Source organism: Leptopilina heterotoma, unplaced genomic scaffold (assembly GCF_015476425.1).
Source record: "Leptopilina heterotoma isolate Lh14 unplaced genomic scaffold, ASM1547642v1 Lhet_251, whole genome shotgun sequence".
In the NCBI taxonomy this organism is placed as follows: domain Eukaryota; kingdom Metazoa; phylum Arthropoda; class Insecta; order Hymenoptera; family Figitidae; genus Leptopilina; species Leptopilina heterotoma.
Window position 1 is genome coordinate 835,097 of NW_025110965.1, and position 20,731 is coordinate 855,827.

At 37.2% G+C, this 20,731-nt stretch overlaps 2 protein-coding genes across 2 annotated transcripts in view; one reads left to right on the forward strand and one right to left on the reverse strand.

The window, feature by feature from the left end:
• Nucleotides 1–20,731, forward strand: part of LOC122503242 — a 29,984-nt gene that overhangs the window by 7,036 nt on the left and 2,217 nt on the right. The gene's annotated exons all lie outside the window — the stretch shown is intronic.
• On the reverse strand, nucleotides 835–11,094 carry LOC122503241. Its single transcript, XM_043613715.1, has 2 exons — nucleotides 10,382–11,094; nucleotides 835–3,191 (listed from the first exon to the last, which is right to left on the reverse strand). Exon 2 carries the CDS (start codon nucleotides 3,142–3,144, stop codon nucleotides 1,834–1,836), a length of 1,311 nt encoding a protein of 436 aa, XP_043469650.1. The 5' UTR covers nucleotides 3,145–3,191; nucleotides 10,382–11,094; the 3' UTR covers nucleotides 835–1,833.

A 20,731-nucleotide genomic window follows, 5' to 3' on the forward strand; every position in this document is an offset into this window, starting at 1 on the left:
GGTCCCTCAATTTATACAAATGGAAATATTTTTAATGATTCTTCAAATTAAAGAACCCCGCACATAATAAATTAAAATAAATCTGTCAAATTAATGGCAGGTGAACAAAGAATAATAACAAAAATAAAATTGTTTAAAAACATTCGAAAAAAGGTGTTTTGGAAAATACTTATCTTGTGAGCATAAAATATTTCAGGTCGGGGTGATAGAGGAAGACTTACTAAAGTGCACGTTTTTTGTGCGGCTGTTTTTTTTAATAGATCGATGTGTTAGCGGTCGCACAATTTCCGCCGGAAGTGTATATAAGGCTTTAATTTTAAAAAAAATTATCAATAACTTTCTGAGATATTAGCTATATTAAAATGACGTTTTCGAAAAAAATGAATTTCGTTGGCCAGCATTCTGCCCTGTTAAAACAAAGTCTTAAAATACGTTTTAAAACAAGTGTGAACTGTAAGTACAGCTATAACGTGTTTACTCTTAAGGGGGCAGTATTACATTAAATAAGAAAATTTGTTTCTATATTTTTTGTTGTTAATAGCGAATCAAAAAATTCAAACGGCATATTAAAATATAAGTAAGTGGTTATAGTCGGAAGTAAAATAAAAAATTTTTATTGAAAAATATCACAATGGTTGACTTTTTACTATTTTAACCCTTCTTTTGCAAACTAAAAGTGTTTAAAAAACAATTAAAAATTATTATTTCACTTCGGGTTGTAACCACTATGACGTTAATTCTAATTTAATAAAGAAATATTGATAAAGAATTTTCTGTAACATCAAGAAACCTGACGCTCTATTTTAATTCTATGGAATTTTTATATTATTTAAAAATTCGCCATCAGGCGCCAATTAATTTTAAGATTAATTAATAAACTTTAGACACAATTACATGAACAACAATCAAAACGGCTAGCAAAACCTCAGAGACACTCTCACTCTCATGAGGGAATTCTGTCCGAGAAAATGACGACAGAAACGCCAACGCTGGGACACGACTGGACCAAGACTGGCACAATATTGGTGGGACTTACCCACGATGATTTGTAGTTCAGCACCCGGTGAAACTCGGCTCCTGGCGACGCTCTAGGGTGTTGTAAGGGAAGGTCTCACCGGAACAAAAATGAACTCCAAATAATTTCACTTCACAAAAATATTCTCTTTATTTTTAATCTACACCTATTTCTCAAAATTAATCACAACACTTTGTATTCCGCTCTAAATCTCTACAAATTTTAAATTACTCTCAACCACTTTCTCAAAATATTCTCACCTTTCATACAAAAAGAAAGAAATTACTCGCGTACGTTTCTCTAATACGAAGCGCGACAAAAGTAGTTCAGCACGTGCTAAAGCAATAATGGTGGCAAAAGTATTGTCAAGACACCGACGCTTTCTTTCACCTGTTGCCTCGTCTTCTTCCTAGCTTCCTTCTCTCTCTTTCCGCTTCTCTTGGCACTCCTCCTATCTCTCTCTCACCTACTCGCTGGTCCTGACCTCGCACTACCGAACTAACTTGCCAAGCGACACACTTTCTTTTCTACTAGTGGGTCACTTGGCAGCTCGGCACCTACATTACCGCGGTCCGCACTCAGCACCGGTCGGGGGGAAATTATTCAGAGATGGCGTGACGATTTACTCCGTCACAATCCCCCCCCATGACCGGTACTACTCCTTGTAGGACCGTCAGTAACCAAATCTTCGGCCACTGTCTGGCTCATTTCTGGCAATTTCTATTTATCCTTCCTGGCACGAACAAATCTTCATCTGGCACGACTAATTCTCTACCTGGCACGACTAATTCTCTACCTGGCACACCTTTTTGGTCTTCTTACTTCCTCGCCCGTTTTCTCTCCTCTAGAAGTTGACGGATTGCCAAATCCAAAGTTGACGCTGGTAGCCCCTCAAACGCTTTGGTCAGTTTGAGCAACTTTTCTACCAAATCGTCATCGGCTTCTGGCTCTTGTATCATCTCTTTCTCCGGTTTGGCTTCTCTTTCCGCTTTCTCCTTCTCGGCTGGTTTCTTCTCGGCCTCAGTGTTCTCGGGTTCCTCGTCCCCCCCGACTATCATCTCGTTTTCCAGCTCAATTTCTCTCGTCAGCTCTTCCGTTTCTTCTCTCCTCTTTTCTAGTCTCTCGTCTCTTTCTTCCATTTCGTCCTCCCATATATACCGTTTTGCTTGTTCGCTACAACGGGGGCAGTTATGTACTGACACTCGTCGTCGGCCACAATTTAAACAGTAAGTCCTTTTTATGGTGCTTGGGCAAAAGTTCGCTGCGTGACCTCTTTGCCAACAATTGAAGCATGAATACGGAGGAGGGTCGAGATCTACATCAGTTGGGATCTCTTTAAGTCCTCCGAACATAACTCCTCTTGTCTTTACTTTTAAGGGTCGGGTTGGTTCTTCTCGTCTTGGCTTTCCGGAACGTTCTTTTCTCACAGCGCCAGTTTCCATTGGACGATTGGGTGGTCCTGGTGGCGTGTGAGAACGAGGTCGCTGGGGCGTCGGGTGCCTACTTTCTATATCCTCTTTTCGTAAAACACCACCGGAACGTTCCTTTAGAACCTGTCTCTGCTTATAACGGAGATCTTCTAGTTTTGAGGATGTCGGTTTATCCATTTGTCTGAGGAATCTCTCTAAGTCTTCCTCGGCTAACCGACTGTGAAAAGCCTCCTTGCTCTCTCCCTTCTTTCGTTGTAGTGGCCAACGATATGGCACGACGATCTCTACATTTGGGTTCATCTTGGGTTCCCTTTTTCTCTCAAGGCTAGCTATGTCGTCCCATTGGTCGACCGGGATAATCGGCTCTAAAACCCCTCCGACGGCTCCTTCCTCTTCTCCTATTTTGTCATTACTCCCTTCTCTTTCCTTCTGGCACTTGGTGTGGGTCTCCTCCACACGTTCTTTCTTCTTTTCCGGCACAATTGGTGTCTGACGCACCGTTTCCGTGATAGGGAAGCTTAAAAGGGATGGTCTCTCTCGCTCCTCATATCTTGGTTGGTCCTCTACGAAGGTTCTGCGCACTGGCACTGTCCGACTCGTCCTTGGCCTCGATCCGTTATTGTCAACTGGGTTAAACTCTGACGATGGCCGGTGTCTAGGCCGTGACTCTCCTCTGGTACCTTTCTTTGAATATGGCATCTTTCTCTTCCTAGAATTCCGGCTCCGGCACTGGTACACACCTCCGTCTACAAATAAGAATTACAATTAGTTATTTATGTTTGTGGGGGGTAAATATCGTTTGAGGTCAGTTACATGCACTTTAGGGATTCTACGGCTTTTTCCGGCTTGTAACATGTATACCGTTGGCGATAATATTTCTACCACTTCGAATGGGCCTTCGTATTTTGGCGCAAGCTTGGTCGCGAATTTGTTCACACCGCTTGATAATTTATGTGTTCTTCGCAACACTAAGTCACCTACTTGATATACCGTATCTTTCCGGCCCTTATTATAATATCTCGTTTGTCTATCACGCTCTTTATCGATTAGCCTGGCAACTATGTCTCTCAGTGCGTCTAGTCTTTTTACTCGATCTATCCAGACTTCCGGCTCGATTTTCACGACTCTCTTTCTCCTCTCGACTTCTCGCCGCAGACTCTTGACTGGTTTGGGGTGTCTGCCAAAGTTAAGAAACGCAGGCGATGTCTTGGTAGCAGCTTGCGCCGCAGTATTCACGGCATGGCGAAACTCATGGATGTGCAGATCCCAATCTCGATGGTCCTGGCCAATGAAGGTGGAAATCATCGTTTTCAGCGTCCTATTGCTTCTCTCGACTGGGTTGGCCTGTGGATGGTACGGTGGCGTAGTGATATGTTTGACACCATATTCTTCTAAGGTACCTTTGAGGAATTTATTGTCAAACTCTTTACCATTATCTGTCAATAGGTACTCCGGCGTCTCCCAGCGAAACAATATTAACTCTTCGAAGGCTCTGGCTATTGATTTCCCGTCTGCTGACCTTAGTGGTTTTACCTCGATCCATCGGGAAAACAAGTCTTGGAACACGACCAAGTACTTGCAACGGCTTTTACTAGGAGGAAATTCCATAGTATCCGCGGCTACTACTGACCATGGTCTCTCGACAATCCTCTGGCCCATCAATCCGACTGGTCCGGCTTGAGAGACTTTATGTACCTGGCATTGTTTACAATGAGTCACATAGTGGTGGACATCGTTCAAAATTCCTGGCCAGTAGTATTCTCTGGCTAGACGGTCGTAAGTTTTCTCAACACCCAGGTGTCCGGCTGACGCTTGCGCATGTGCGTCGTTCATGGCACGTTCTCGGTGTTCTTCGGGCACAACTAATTTCCAACCATCCTCATCTCCAATTATCGGCACAAGCAAGGGATCGGTTCTATGGCGATAAAGGTTATCGTTTTCCACGGTCCACCCTGGGAAACGTTGAGGGTATTGGCTCACCATCTCTCGGCGTTTGAGGTACCATCGATCCTCGATGGAGTCAAACGCGGACACGTCTTCTTCTTCGTTCTCTTGCATCCTGGACAATGCATCCGGCACGTGGTGTTGGGCCCCTTTCCTATGTATGATGTCGAAGTCCCATTGTTGCATTTCCAAGGCCCATCTGGCTAGACGGCCTGTCGGGTCTTTTAAGTTTCTGAGCCATCTCAGGGCACTATGATCGGTAATCACTTTAAATTTGTACCCCTCGATATACGGTCTGAACTTTTTGATCGACCATAACAACGCTAGGCACTCTTTTTCCGTCACGCTATAGTTTTTCTCGGCTTCTGACAACACTCGGCTGATGTACATGATAGGATGTTCACCATCTTCAAATTCTTGTGTCAACACGGCTCCGACGGCATAACTGCTCGCATCACATTGAATTGTGAATTGCTGGCTGAAGTCTGGGCGAGCTAGGACCGGCGCTGAAGTGAGCTTCTCTTTAAGCTCCTCAAATGCTTCTTCGGGTCTGGCCTCAGACCCTCGCTGTCTAGTAAGTAACCCAAATAAGTGACTTCGGAACAACCGAACTCACACTTATCCGGGTTTACCAACAATTTAGCCTCGTTCAATTTCTGTAGGACTAATTCAAGCCATTTGACGTGTTCTTCGAATGTCTCAGTGACTACTATTATGTCATCGAGGTATCCGAAGACGTGCGGCTCTACTTCTGGCCCAAGCAACGCGTCGATCATTCGTTGAAATGTCATCGGCGCGTTCATAAGTCCGAACGGCATCCGACAAAATTGCCATAGTCCTGACCCCGGGATGGCGAAAGCTGTATACTTTTTGCTCTCGTTGGCCATTGGAATCTGGTGGTAGGCCAGTTTGAGGTCAATTTTCGACAAATACCTGGCTTTTCGAAGTTTATCCAATATGTAGTCTATCGATGGTAATGGATACCCATCTTTTATGGTGACTTTGTTGACATCTCTATAGTCATTGCATTGTCGAAAATCGTTCTCTCCTCTTCTGGTGATTACCGGCGCGCTCCTCCAACGGCTAGCAGATGGCTCGATTATTCCTAGTTTATATAACTTGGCTGCGTTCTCTTGGGCCCATGTTAGCATAATTGGCGACATACGTCTGACGGCATGTTGTACTGGTGTTTCATTAATCACACGAATGTGATGTTCCGTTAGGTCCGTCATTCCGTGTTTTTCTGACTCGGGTAGTACCCATCTGTCCACTAGGGCTTGGATGGTCATCTTTTGTTCGTCGTCGAGTGCAGAGATTCCGGCACATTCTGCGAAGATCAGCTCTTCACCATCTCTCTCTTGGCACACTCCAAATTCATGCCAATCTCTTCCACAGACTCTCCATAGTCCTTTTCCAAGGTCGACTTCCATTTGCCACACTTTGCAAAAATCGATCCCCAGCATAATATCTTGGGTCAGGGCTTTGATCACCTTGACTCCGAACTTCTTCGCATGGCCATCGACAGTTATCGATAAGTTCAAGAGTCCGGCTGTTTCGGTCGTACCTCCGATTGCACTCCTTATGGCCGTTTCGCAAGGTTGTATCCGGTTTTTGTAGGGTTCAGCGACTCGAGTACTGATTGCTGAAATCATGGCACCTGAGTCGAAAAGTGCTTCATATGGTTGATTCCCGATAAACATTTTAAAGAAAAACCGATTTTCTGTTCTCGAGGCACATATGTTCTTTTCTGGTTTTGGGGTAGTGTCAGCTGTGCTCGTCACAGCTCTTTCCCTCCCTAGGACTATTGGTACTTCACTTGTACCTTTAGTACTACACCCTACTCCCGAATTTGTTCCTAAACTCTGATGGAGTGAGCTTCTCTCACTTGATTCTATCCGGAACGTTTCTGACCCAAATTTAAAAGAATTCTCTTCATTCAATTCGTCTCTACCTAATTTTGACCCTAATCTAACTCTATTCTCTATTTCTTTCTTGAGTGTTTCTCTTTCACTCTCTAACTCTAACTCTCTTTCTGTTTTTACCCAACTACAAGTCGCACCATGGTTAATTGGGTACTCTTCTCTCTTTTTATTCTTCTCAGGCACTCTCTTCTCTTCCAACCTGGCTCTTGTTTCCGGTTTTGGCGCGCAATGTTCTGTTTTTGTATCGTCTAATTTCCGGTTGAGTTGGAGGGGGGTACAAGCTCGTTCTGTGCCCCCCCGCCACCGTTTCCCAAGATGGTTCTAATACCGGCACAATTTTGGCATGTTAAAAATGTCACACCTTGAGTCTTACATAATATGCATGACTCTATCTGTGCTGGTTTTAATGGGCATTGTTTAGAGTAATGTCCTATTTGTCTGCAGGTAAAACAAACCCTTTGAGGACATTCGAAAGATCGGTGTCCTACCAACTGGCAGTGAAAACAAGCTCCTACGAATTGTTTCTGGCTCGGTTGCGCTGGCAGAGGGTTTTGCTGCACTCCTTGACCGCAATTTGGATTTTTAATTCCGGACTGTTGTGGAAGAAATTGTTTTCCTATTGCCGCAATTACTTCGGCGAAGGTGGTTGAAGAAACTACGTTGTCTGGCACTACTGGGTTTTGTTTTGGGGGTTGTTCGGATCCCTTCTTCTTCGACGTCTCTTTTTTCTTAGGCGGCGTGGTTTCCTTTACCGTGTTGACGCTTTTCTCTTTTGACTTCGTCTTGTCCTTCTTACTCTTATTTTTCTTTTTGCTCTTCTCTTTAGTAGGGTGTTCACTCTCACTTGACTCTGGCTCTGACTCGTTCTCTAAGGCCGCTACCTTTTCACTCTTGTCACCTTTTTTTCTGCATGTTTTATCTTCTGTCCTCGTCTCTTTACACGCTGCGGCCGGGAAACGCATGTTGTCTTTGGGTGGTGGGGGTACATATCTCTTGTCTAGTTCCCTGGCTTTCTCATAATTTCGGAGAATTTTCTCCATCTGGCTCATAGAGTCGAAATAGAGGCGGTCTAATTGTCTCCGGTATTCTGGCGTGAGGCCCTTGTACGCCATCTTGACTTGTTGGCTCCTCTCCAGGGGGCGTTTCATGTGTCCTATGATGAATCGAAGGCTCGTAAGATATGGAGAAATTTTCTCCCCTTCTCCTTGTGTCCGGCTTCTCAACTCGTCGATGACGTCATCGTCATCTAGTGAGACTAAGTACTCGTTTTTGAAAGCCTTTTTAAACGCTTTCCATGACTTAATCTCTCTTCGCAGTGAACGAAACCAACTACTGGCACTCTTCTTTAGGATGATGGGAAGAACCTGCAACATTTCTTCATTTGAAAGGGCGGAGCAAGACTTGCAGTCTTCTAACCTTTCCAAGAAATATTCGGCATCTTCATCTTCGCTTCCGGCAAATGTTAGGTCCCAATCTTTAAGAATCTTGGTCACTTTCGATCTTCTCTCCAATTTAGTATGATTTCTCCTCCTCTCTGTCTGGCTTGTCCGGCTCTGACTACTGTCACTCTCTGTGTCCGACTCGCTCACTGAGTCGTCGATAAGTGACTTACAACTATCGTATCTCCACGGCTCTCGGTGGGGGGGTGTCCTATTTTTACTGTTAGTTTTATCTCCCCCCCTCTCTCTTTTTCTTTCTCTCTCTCTATATTTTTCTTTACTGCTTGCCCTATTTCTACTTTTCCTTACTGAAGACCCTTGTTCTTCCTCATCCTCACTCTTTATTTTTCTTTGCCTACTATTCCTTGACTTTTTACTTCTTTCGCTATCTCTACTTCTGACACTATCGCTCAACTCTGGCACACTGACTCTGTCACTATTACTGGGGACTCTTTCCGGCACTACGTTTCTATGTGTATAATAATTTTCTTTGCCTTCTGCGGATGGTTTGGCTTTGTGTAGTGGGGATGAAAATCTGGTCTCTTGCAAATGGGTCATCCCGTAGGTTTGGCCCACTTCAGTCCGACATTGGCTTTGTCTAAATTCCCAGTTTTGTGTCGTTTGGTGATCTAAATCCTTCGCTAAGTTTAATAAACGACGCATTTCTGGTGAGAGGTTTAATTTCATACTAGAGGCCCTTAGTTCTGTCATACTCGGCGCCATGGTCGCGGATATTATTGTTTGGGGTGCTGTTGTTATTACACATGTGGTAGTACTTAACTGTGCTACTGAAGTGGTGGGGGAGACCGTTGACATGCTAGCTGTGGTATTAGTTAGCGTTGGCGGTGTGTACTGGGCCATGGGTAAGTTGATGGTCGGAAAATTTCTACTGTGCGACTCTCCCCTCCCCAGGTTTCCATTGCCTCCCCCCTTACTTTGGTTTTCTTTCCCTGTTCTCTTTGACCGATGGCTTGTCCCTCTTTCATCGCTCTCTGTCTCTTCACTCGATGAGACGTCACCCCCTCTTTTCGTCGTGACATTTCGATAATATTCTTCATAGGGCTCTGGCAGGGCTTCCAGAAGGAAGATCTTGGCAGAAGTTCCCGAGTCATACTGCTGGCTAAAGGGAACATTGAGTTCTGGAGGGAATGATAATCTTAACTCAACCCTGAGTAGTCTCTCTCGCAACACTGGCACGGTACCGGCTATTGACAAGTTTTGTTGATAAAGGGTTGTTACTACCTGGCCGGGTTGCATCTGAACTATTCTATTCCAGATTTGTCTGGCTTCTGGAATCTCTATTAATTCCCTCATTCGTGTCACGTAATTGTCCATTTCGGCGATCGCTTTCGCCATCAAAAAAAAATTTTGAAAAACAAAAAAAAATTTTAATTGAATTAAATCAAAACCCCCTTTGTATACACGGCCCTGAATGACCTTGAATGTGCAGTAAAGTATTACACTCGAGGGCCCCTTGTTCAAATTTAAATTTTTCTGGCTGACTCACGACTCGATGCTTTCTCTCCTCTCTTTCTCTACCGCTCGTTCTCTCTCTTTCTTCCGTCGCTACTACTACTACTAATCTAATTCTCTTGCCCGTCGCGCGCGCAACCTTTCTCTTTCGCTGTTGAAAATTTTAAATGTACCGGCGCGTCGATTTTCCTGACCGTCCGGCGCACTATTCCCAGTCACGTGACGAATTCGAATTTTATTTCCGGTTGAACATGTGCTTAAAGCGAAATTTTAAAGAAATTTTTGAGTTTTACAATTTTTCCCGTACTATTCCCAAGATTTCTTTAGGAATTTTATTCTATAATTTTCACGGCACTGGTTTCTGGCAATTTTAGAGAAGATTAAATTTAAATTTATTTCAGGGTTTTTAACTACGGCTACGGCATTACGGTGAAATTTCTCGCGACAAAGAAAATTTACTCACACATGGCAAGAAGGACGCTACACTTTTATTTCGTCTTCAATGGGGAAAATGTGGCAGTTAATTGCCTATGACTTTCATAGAAAAATTTTGTCTGGCACTGGCAAACAACAAAAAAAAATATTTTCTCCGGCAAAATAAAATTTTATCACTCTGGCAATTTAAATTTTTAATTTTCTGGCTATTGTCAATATTAAAATACTGACTCTGGCGATAAGAAAATTTCAAAATTCCGGCAGACAATTACAACATGGCTGACACAGGGAAAAACATGGTGCAATAATTCTGGCACTCAAAGAAGTATAAATGTAAAAATTTAATATGCCAATTTATGTGTCTCAGTCGTGTCTCTTGGCTCGGACTTGGCTCCACGTTGGGCGCCAATTTTTATGACGTTAATTCTAATTTAATAAAGAAATATTGATAAAGAATTTTCTGTAACATCAAGAAACCTGACGCTCAATTTTAATTCTATGGAATTTTTATATTATTTAAAAATTCGCCATCAGGCGCCAATTAATTTTAAGATTAATTAATAAACTTTAGACACAATTACATGAACAACAATCAAAACGGCTAGCAAAACCTCAGAGACACTCTCACTCTCATGAGGGAATTCTGTCCGAGAAAATGACGACAGAAACGCCAACGCTGGGACACGACTGGACCAAGACTGGCACAATATTGGTGGGACTTACCCACGATGATTTGTAGTTCAGCACCCGGTGAAACTCGGCTCCTGGCGAAGCTCTAGGGTGTTGTAAGGGAAGGTCTCACCGGAACAAAAATGAACTCCAAATAATTTCACTTCACAAAAATATTCTCTTTATTTTTAATCTACACCTATTTCTCAAAATTAATCACAACACTTTGTATTCCGCTCTAAATCTCTACAAATTTCAAATTACTCTCAACCACTTTCTCAAAATATTCTCACCTTTCATACAAAAAGAAAGAAATTACTCGCGTACGTTTCTCTAATACGAAGCGCGACAAAAGTAGTTCAGCACGTGCTAAAGCAATAATGGTGGCAAAAGTATTGTCAAGACACCGACGCTTTCTTTCACCTGTTGCCTCGTCTTCTTCCTAGCTTCCTTCTCTCTCTTTCCGCTTCTCTTGGCACTCCTCCTATCTCTCTCTCACCTACTCGCTGGTCCTGACCTCGCACTACCGAACTAACTTGCCAAGCGACACACTTTCTTTTCTACTAGTGGGTCACTTGGCAGCTCGGCACCTACATTACCGCGGTCCGCACTCAGCACCGGTCGGGGGGAAATTATTCAGAGATGGCGTGACGATTCACTCCGTCACACCACTTACATACATATATTTTAATATGCCGTTTGAATGTTTTGATTCCGTCTGTTCTGACTAGAGAATTCTGTATAACTCGAATTCTGTATAGGTCAAAAATGAATTTAACCAATGCTAAAATCTAATACTGCTTAAATCTCCAAAATGAAATCAAACGCATTGATAAAACCTATGGCCCAGTTGTTGGTGTTGTGAAAGTGTTCGACTGATGGTACCATGGGCCTAAGAAATAAATGGACACAGCACAAAGTCTTACTTTAGACGAGGGGGGTGTTACACATAATCGGTAAAGGGTAATGATTAGGTGGAGGCTCGTGGATTGGTTGATTTGGGCGCTTGCGCCGCGCATAATTGAAAGAGGGAAATCTAACTATAAAACATAACCTGCAAAAAAATTACATTCCAAGAAATGCATTTTCTAATAAAAATATGCAACAAATTTGTTAGATTCATCATTTGGTGAAAATTTAAAAATAATATATACTACTCTTAATAAAATATGTAGGGGAGGGTAGGCTACATTGAACCGGGTATTTTATAAAGTCCAAGAACTAAATAAATTTTACTAATTTCGATCAGGTTTTTGTATCAAAATTAAGCTGAAGTACTCCTTTAGTTAATACACACGTTACAAACACAAATTATTATGATTAAATAATTTAATTTAATTTTTTTCTAACAAGTCACACTTTTCTTATTTTGAAGGATGTGTGTCTACATTGAACCACCTCTAATAAAACACTACAATTTACTTCAAAAATAATATTTCCACTTACACATTGTAAAAAATCTTATTTTCCACTCAAAAAAATAGAAAATTGTTATTTAATTGTTATTACTTGTTAATATAGGAGATTAATGTATTTTAATGTCAGGTTAGGTAGGTAAAGTGACAGTTTGAGTTTATCTCGTTCACAATTGTGATGAAAGCATGTCTTCCAGTATTTTTCTTACTAATTAGTAGAGCAGACAATTTTACAACTCTTAAAATTGAAAATTCTTTGCTTTTTCGGGTGGTTCAATGATGCCGCACTCACTGTATTCACATGACATTCACAACAAAAATTGTTTATAATAAATTTGTGTAAGATTTAAAGTTCTTTATCTCATCGGAATATTGAAGTTGACACCCTAAGCGAAATAAATCGCAAGTTTACTAATTTTTAAAACTTCCTATTTCAATAAAAAACGTCATAATTCCACCAAATTTTTTGTTTTGTACGTGAAAAACAGTTTTTTTGGTTTTTCTTTATAAATAATAAACCTACGTGCCCGAAATTTTTGGACATAGTTTGTTTCAGTAAAACTAACTTATATATTAAATAAGAAAAAATTTCACTCAGTCATTTCTCAGAAAATTGAAGTGGTTCACTGTTGACGCTGGTTCAATGTAGCCTACTCTCCCCTATATGAAGAATAGATTTTCTTATCGTCTTATATTTTATTCTTTACTTTAACAATTAAATACGTATTATATAATATTTATTACTTAATAATTTGTAATTTACTATTGATTAAATTACTATACCTACTATTTGCCCCTGTATCATTATTTAATATAAAAAATATAAACTTTAAATAAATAAATTTTAACTAGAGGAATGACGTGAAATAGGTAAATAAACATCATTTTCCAACTAATATTTCTCTGAAACTCAGACACACTTTTTACAAAACCTGCCAACGCACAACGGGCAAGCACATTCTAAATTACAATAATCGAAAAGATTTTTTAAATGAAAAATTGGAAAGGTTGGAAAGTAACATTGACAGGCTGCAAGAAGTGCTTATAGCCAGTGACCAGTAGAGGGCAGAAGCATGCAGAGCGAGCACAATGGCACAGCTATTATGATATCGTTTGCTTTATACATTACCTTCCAATTTTTCATTTTATAACCGCATTACTGCATGAATCTGAACAATATTTTCGATTATTGTAATTTAGAAGATGCTTACCTATTGTAGTTGACATATTTTGTAAAAAGTGTCTGTGATTATTTAAAAGTTAATTGAAAAATGTTTGTTCACCTATTTCACGTCATTTAAACCAGTCGCTGTTTTATTCTGTTGGGCATAATCGAAGGTCTCACATAACCTCGAAATATTAGAGATCTTGCAACACCGTTAATCATATTTAATTCATTATTATATAATTAATAGAAACATTAACTATTAATTTCTGTTGATAAGTTTAGAGTCACCAACGATGACAACAAACAAATATGTACGTTATCGTCTGCTATATATGTGACAAAAGATTGACCAATTACCGAGTCTCCACCAATCCATGCGCAAAGAACTGTTTCCCCCTTACCTACGACGGTCTAAACCCCGCAGCCTAGTGCTACGTACATTTACTTCTTACGTCCATGGATGCCTGTAAATGTCTTTGCGGGAGAGGAGCAGGTACTTATAGAGTCAGTGTAACAGGTCACAATCGAGAAGAAATCACTTGCATGCACTCTGGCGGCGCTTGTCGGAAGTGGCGCAACGTTGGTTGCACAGCGCTGTGTCGATAATGTCATGATATGCATGCGCGCCAGAAAACATTTCCGACAAGCGCCGCCAGAGTGCATGCTAGTGATTTCTTCTCGCTTGTGACCTGTTACACTGACTCTATAAGTACCTGCTCCTCTCCCATAAAGACATTCACAGGCATTCCTCCACTGTGAGATACGCTGAGGGAATTTTTATCAGTCTTTCACCTTTGTTTTACCAGAGGTGAAAAATTCAATTAATATATTCTATTAATTAAAAAAAATATATTTTTTAAAATAAATATTACTTAATAATTTGAAAAATCAATTTTCAAAACCTTGGTTTTTTGTTGGATGCCAATAGAAAATTAAGCTTTTGAAAATCGATTTTGTTTCCTTGGCAATTCCTTGGCAACTAATTCATGGTGGCCACTGGTCAGGGAAAACCTGGAAGTCAGGGAAAAATAAATAGGTCAGGGAAATCAGGGAAAAGTCAGGAAATTTTTTAATTAGTCAGGGAAATTGTAAAGATTATATAAAAATAAATTAATTAAAAATTAAACCCTATATAAATGTTAACTCTTTGAAGTCTATAATGATAGAAGTTTTAATATAGAAATAAGAAAACAATGTATTTAAAATTGACAATTTTTACAACCGAAATGGGAACAAAACCAAATTTGTCATAATTTTTTTAGAGAAAATTTAAAAAAATTGCACATTTTTATAGACAAAATAAAATAAGTTAAAAATGTTTGCATTTTTATAGTTAACATAAAAAGAAAATCGAAAATATCGCATTTTAATGAAGAAAATCGAATAATTAACACGCGGGCGCAAAATCCTCTCCGTCTGTTCGGGGGAAGGGGAAGCAGGCGCAAAATATTTTGCGCCCGCTTCCCCTGCCCCTGGGTGGAATTATATATTTTGCGCCCGCTCTAAGTGCCCGAAATGACATACTTTCCGTGCAGGTAGGACAAAAAAAAGTTTTTATATAAGGGAGACTAGGGCTAAATATTAAACAGCCAAAACAGTCCAATTGTATTATCTTTCTAACGTAAATAATTAGATATAAATATCATATAATTTTTATTTATATCATATATCCAACTAATTGAGTGAAATAAATAAATTAATTGTTTCAAATAACTAATTATTTGCATTAAATAAATTCGTTTATTAGAATCAATTAATTATTTAATTGATACAATTAAAATTTATTTGAGTTAAATAAATGTGATTCAAATAATTCAAGTTACACTCGATTCTCGTTATAACGACGAACTCGGGACTTCAAAATCTCGATATTACGACGGAAGGAGAGGATCCTACTTCACGTTCTATTCAAACGCATGAATTTATCCGTGATTAACAGTACAAAACGTCAAATACGTGCAAAATTTAACATTTCAACTTAGTCATCAATACTTTCAATGCCTACAATTAAAAATTACAATTTACAATTGAGAAAGAAAAGGATAACTCAATTAATTTTCTTGATTTAAAACTTACTAGAAAAAACAACAAAATTGTCACAAATTGGTATCAAAAGCCAACTTCATAAGATAGACTCATTAATTATTTTTCAGATCATCCAATCCAACAAAAAAAGAATATTGTATACAATCTGGTTGATAGAGCGATTTCATTGTCCAACAAAGAGTTTCATTTTGATAACTTAAATAAGATAAGATCCATCTTAAAAAATAATAACTATCCTTTGGATTTTATTGATAAACATATAAAAATTCGTACAAACAATATAAAATTTTCTCAGGTTAATAATAATAATAACAATAATCGAAATAAAATTAGTATTTACAGTCAAATCCCGAAGGTTTGTTTACCGTTCAATGAAAAATGTTTCTTTAAGTTGTCAAATATTCTCAAAGAGTTTCATTTTACTGCGATTCCACTTATTAATAAAAACTCCAATTCTATAATTAGACTTGGTAAAGATGCATTTAAAAAATGGGACAGAACAAATGTTGTATACAAGTTTGACTGTAAAGATTGTCCTGCAACATATATAGGTGAAACAAAACGGCCATTGTTAACTCGCATAAATGAACATAAAAAAGTAAATGATAACTCTGTAGTTTACCGCCATCGAATTAATTGTAATCATGACTTCGATTGGGAAAATGCCAAAATTTTGGACAATGAACAAAATTTTATAAAACGACGAATATCTGAAATGATCCATATAAAAACAAATCATTCCACTATTAATACACGGAAAAAATTTTGGGTGACGAGCCGTTCCAAGTAGACCGAAAATTTACGAATGCGATACGACTTTAGTTTGGAGGAGCTGCATTTCCAACTCGGGCGTGCTGAGCGCCCAAGATGCGGCTATTGCAGTCTCAAGGATTTGAGTCTCAAATCTTGGGTGTTCAGCGCCACCGACATGGGAACGTAGATTTCCCGAATTGAGAACGCAGCACATCCAAACTATAGTTCCTCCACTTTCCGACGATTGGGATTGCACGGTACTCAAAATTTTTTCAGTGTAGAAAGGAAGATATTTTCACTCTAAGCAGAACCTTTTTTCCTCTTCTCAGACGTTTAGACTCTTGTCTATAATGACACAACAATAACACAACTTGCTCCCTCTATGATAAAACTGTGTTTACATTCAGTTCATTGACTTTTTCTTTATCTTGATTCTTTTGACTTTCTCGAAATAGCAAATTTTAATTTATTTCAGTTGACACTGAACTAGTGTGTTGAAATGTCTTCCTTTCACATGATGAAATTTTTCATTTTTAATTTTGATATATGTGGAAATTGTCATAAAAAAATATTTTTTCTCAATGAAATCTTTTTTATATTGACGAGTTAGAACGTGATTTTTATGTTTTAACGAATCTGGTAGGATATTCTTTAAACATATTTTCAGTATAGTGTATAGTGTTGTTTTCAACCTTTATAAATATTGAAGTGTTTTTCTTTTTAAATAAATTTGGCCTGATGAGGTTGGCAAATCTTAGCCAACCAAACGTCGCAATTTTGACGATACATTGAATTTTTCAATTCTTCACCTTCCCATGATCATTTATTTTACTACTAACAATTAAACTATAGAAGGATTTAACGCTTATCACTCAATATTTTCATTCTTATATTTATCAATATCGAAAGTAAAATAAGCATGTTTTAATTTTTATATACCTTCAAAAAATTCAAATTTACATATAAAAATACGCTTTTTGCAGTTATTCTCATGGGATTCACATCATTCTTATCAGAATGAAATTAATAATAGTTTTGGATTCTCTTTCGAATGAGACAAGAATTGTCGATATAAATTAGGCCTGTCCAACATATTTTCTCGCTCTCCTTGTTCGAACCCTTCTTCAACTATAGCAATTCTAACACATTGCATACTGGGACAATATTGTGGTTAAAATGAAGAGGAAAAGTAAAATCTACGATATGCGGTGCACACTCGTTACGGGGGAAAAAAGTTATGGAACCCGCCTTGCACCGATTTGCACATTTTTACTAGGTTGGACAGGCCTGATGTTTTGGTCAGATTAGCCTTTTGATACTAAGGTCTTTTTTCAATAAAGGGTGTGTTAAAGTCAAAAAAAAATTTTTAAATTATAATGCAATTGACTGCCACAATATTTTTCCACACGGGTAGTCGGAAAGTTAAGAATACGATTTTATATTATGCTTTTTTTCTTGATGTAACAAATAGCTATAATATGTTTAAAAGCAGATTATCAATTAAAGGAGTTCTTCAGGATTACAAATCATATAATTTTGTTACAAATATTTAATCAAATATAAGCATTTAAATTAAAAATTACTAATGCTTCAGTAGTCGGACACTTCTTTCTAAAAAAGAAATCAGAAAAATAAATCATAAGTTTTTGATTTATAAAATAAAAAAGATAATTAATTATTTCCTGCTGTAAAATTGAATTTAAGCCTATTAGAAATTAATAATATAATATTTAAATCCTATGAGTTATAATATTTATAATTACTTATCAACAAAACTTTGGGCAACTCATTGCTCTACTTGAAAATGGTTTGCATCTATATTTGGACACTATGATTTTTAAAATAATGAATGAAATATTTCTTGTTTAATTATTTTGTAAAATAAAACTATTTTCTTAAAATGTAAACTTTACACTTACGTCCAGTGTATTATTTAAAGTGATTATTACAATGCATTATTATTTATTTGACAAAAAACACGAAAGTGTCCGACTATACCTGCACTGACACTAAATTAAAAATTTACAAATTTTTTAAAATTCATATTTCAAAAATAAACATCATTATACTTAGACTAACTTCTTTCCTTTTTACGTGGAAAACAGTTTTTTGAATTATTCTTTGAAAATAATAAATATTCGTGCCAGAAACTTTTAGACATAGTCTGTTTGTGTAAAACAAACTTTTATATAGAATAAGAAAAAATTTCATTCAGTTATTTTTCTAAAAATTGAAGTGGTTTACTGAAAACACTGGTACAATGTAGCCCACGCTCCCCTATGCCTGTTCGCATATCACCTGAAAGGCACCTTATGGTCACAATATATCTCTAAGATGTAAGATATATTTTTGACGTCCTTTGATTTGACATAGGCATCCTAAGGATATCCTACTAAAGACACCTCAAGTTCAACTGTCTCTCAGATAACTCAGATAACTCTCTTCAATCTCAGATAATTGAAAATTTATTATTTTATTTATTTATTTTATTATTTTACATGACAGTTCCACATTGGCTTAAATTTTTATATACATATTGATGTATGGGAGCGTCTAAATCGACAAAGGGACTCGATTTTTGTAAAAGACCTTGCGGAAATACTATGGGGTCGTTCCGAACTGCAATTAAGGTCGTTAGATCCAAGTAGATGCATTCACGATAAGGAAAAGAGGAAGTTGTTAACGCCAGAAAAATGCAAGATCATTCAAGGTAATTAAGCATACTTCTTTTAGGGTAAAGAACAAGTGTCACTCGTGTCACAAAAATCACCGTAAAGAAATGGCTGCCTTTATCCTCTTGTTGCTTAATATACTATTTGACAACGTTTATCAACACCAACGTTGGTATTTGCAATTATTTATTCCAATAATATAAATGTTGTTACTCTGGAGTAGCTAGACTAATTATAGTGAAATTTAATAAAATAATTAATTATTTAGCCTAAATACTTTGTAGGATTACAATTAAATTAAAATTCGAAACATACGGGGATCAAAACCCAGTCACACTTATCTAGCCTAAGACCTATAACCGAAGACACATAAAGGCGCTAGCACAGCTCCTACTGCCTGCCTGCTTTACAAATTCATCAAAGTTTTTGATGGTAAATATTCCTGAGGTGTGTACCTTCAAAACCTAAGACCTAATATTTGGAAATATTACACGATTTCCTCAGAATTCCCTTAAGAAAAAATTCGTAAAAGTGTAGAAAAAAACTAAAAAAAAAATTTTGCTTCCTTCGTCGTACAAACGCAAGCTAAAACTGTCAGATTGGAAAAATAAGGTATACTAAACATGGTTGTTTAAAATTTGTAAACAACACTTTTGATAATTTCGCCATTTCGGAAATATTGAGACCGGTCCGGTTTGCCTCACTCTCCCCTAATATAATAGCAATTTTGAATTTTGTAAAATATACTGACAAAAGTCTCATATTATTATTTTGCATGTTGTTAATATTCTGACCTAATAGAATTATTAAAAATTTCGAATTTTGAAAAAATGGCATAACTTCCGATCATATTAATATTTTATAATTTAATATCGCTATGATTTTAAGTTAGGCTAAATGCCTAAAATACTGCCAAGTTTTACTTCAAACGATAGAACCGTTTTTCCGTGATGCGCGGTCGAAAATTAGCGGACATATCCCTAGTAGAAAGGGCTTAGGGGGTTAAGTGTGCAAAAACTGCCCCCGCATCTATTTTTCTCAAATTTGGCCCATATATTACTATCCATATGACTATAACTTTCTGCAATTTTGAACTCAAAATTCGCTTTTTTGGGGGAGTTATGGAGGGGGAAAGCAAAATCAAAAAACTTATTTTTCTCGAAAACTACTGAACCGATTTTAATGAAATTTTAAGAGGTTGTAAATATAGATAAGACGATTTTAGAAAAAAAAATCAAAATTTTTTTTTCAAAAAAAATTTTTGAAAAAAATTTTTGAAATTTTCAAAATTTTTTTTTAGGGTTATTTTTTGAAGTGACCACTTTCTCTTTTGTTGTAAAAAGTACCTTACAATGTTCCCTTTAACATATATTTTTTCCAAATTTTTTAAAAATATAGTTTTTGAGTAAAATGTCAAAAACCACCACGTACGGTAATGCACATATATACATATGGGCAATTTCATGTGATAGGGTATAGCCAAATAAATATGGAAAAAGTGACCCGAATATATTTTTCCCATTCATTCCTACCCACTTAAAAATAACTTTTTGAAATTTTTAACTCAAAATTTTGAGTTTTTTGGAACTTATGGAGAGGAAAAAAATCGAAAAACGCATTATTCCCAAAAACTACTGTATGCATTTTAATCAGCTTTGAATATTGAGATATTTAGAGTGTAACACGGTAAAAAAACTCAAAAAATCCTAAAATTTGATTTTAAAATTTTCCAAATTTTTTTGTTTGTCTAAAAATATTTTTTTATATCAACTTCAGATTTGTATTTAGCAACCTCAATAACCCACTAGTAATAAGTTGCAAAAATATTTGACAGGTTTTTTAAAATTAATCATTTACATACAACATAAAAATGTACCGGGTATGTTTTTGAGTTATTTACCGTGACACCCTGAAATCATGTCGGACAAAATTTTTTTATTAAGTAGATCACATAAGAGAATGAAATGAGAAAATACATAAAAATGTCACTTTAATAGAACTAGAAAATTTTTCTTTGAAAATTTCAAAAAATTTTCAAAAAAAAAAGATTTTTAAAATTTTTGAAAAAAAATTTTGAATTTTTTTTTTGGAATCTCTTTGATTGTCTTTTCAACATATTCAAAGCTGATTAAAATGCATACAGTAGTTTTTGGGAATAATGCGTTTTTCGATTTTTTTCCTCTCCATAAGTTCCAAAAAACTCAAAATTTGGAGTTAAAAATTTCAAAAAGTTATTTTTAAGTGGGTAGGAATGAATGGGAAAAATATATTCGGGTCACTTTTTCCATATTTATTTGGCTATACCCTATCACATGAAATTGCCCATATGTATATATGTGCATTACCGTAC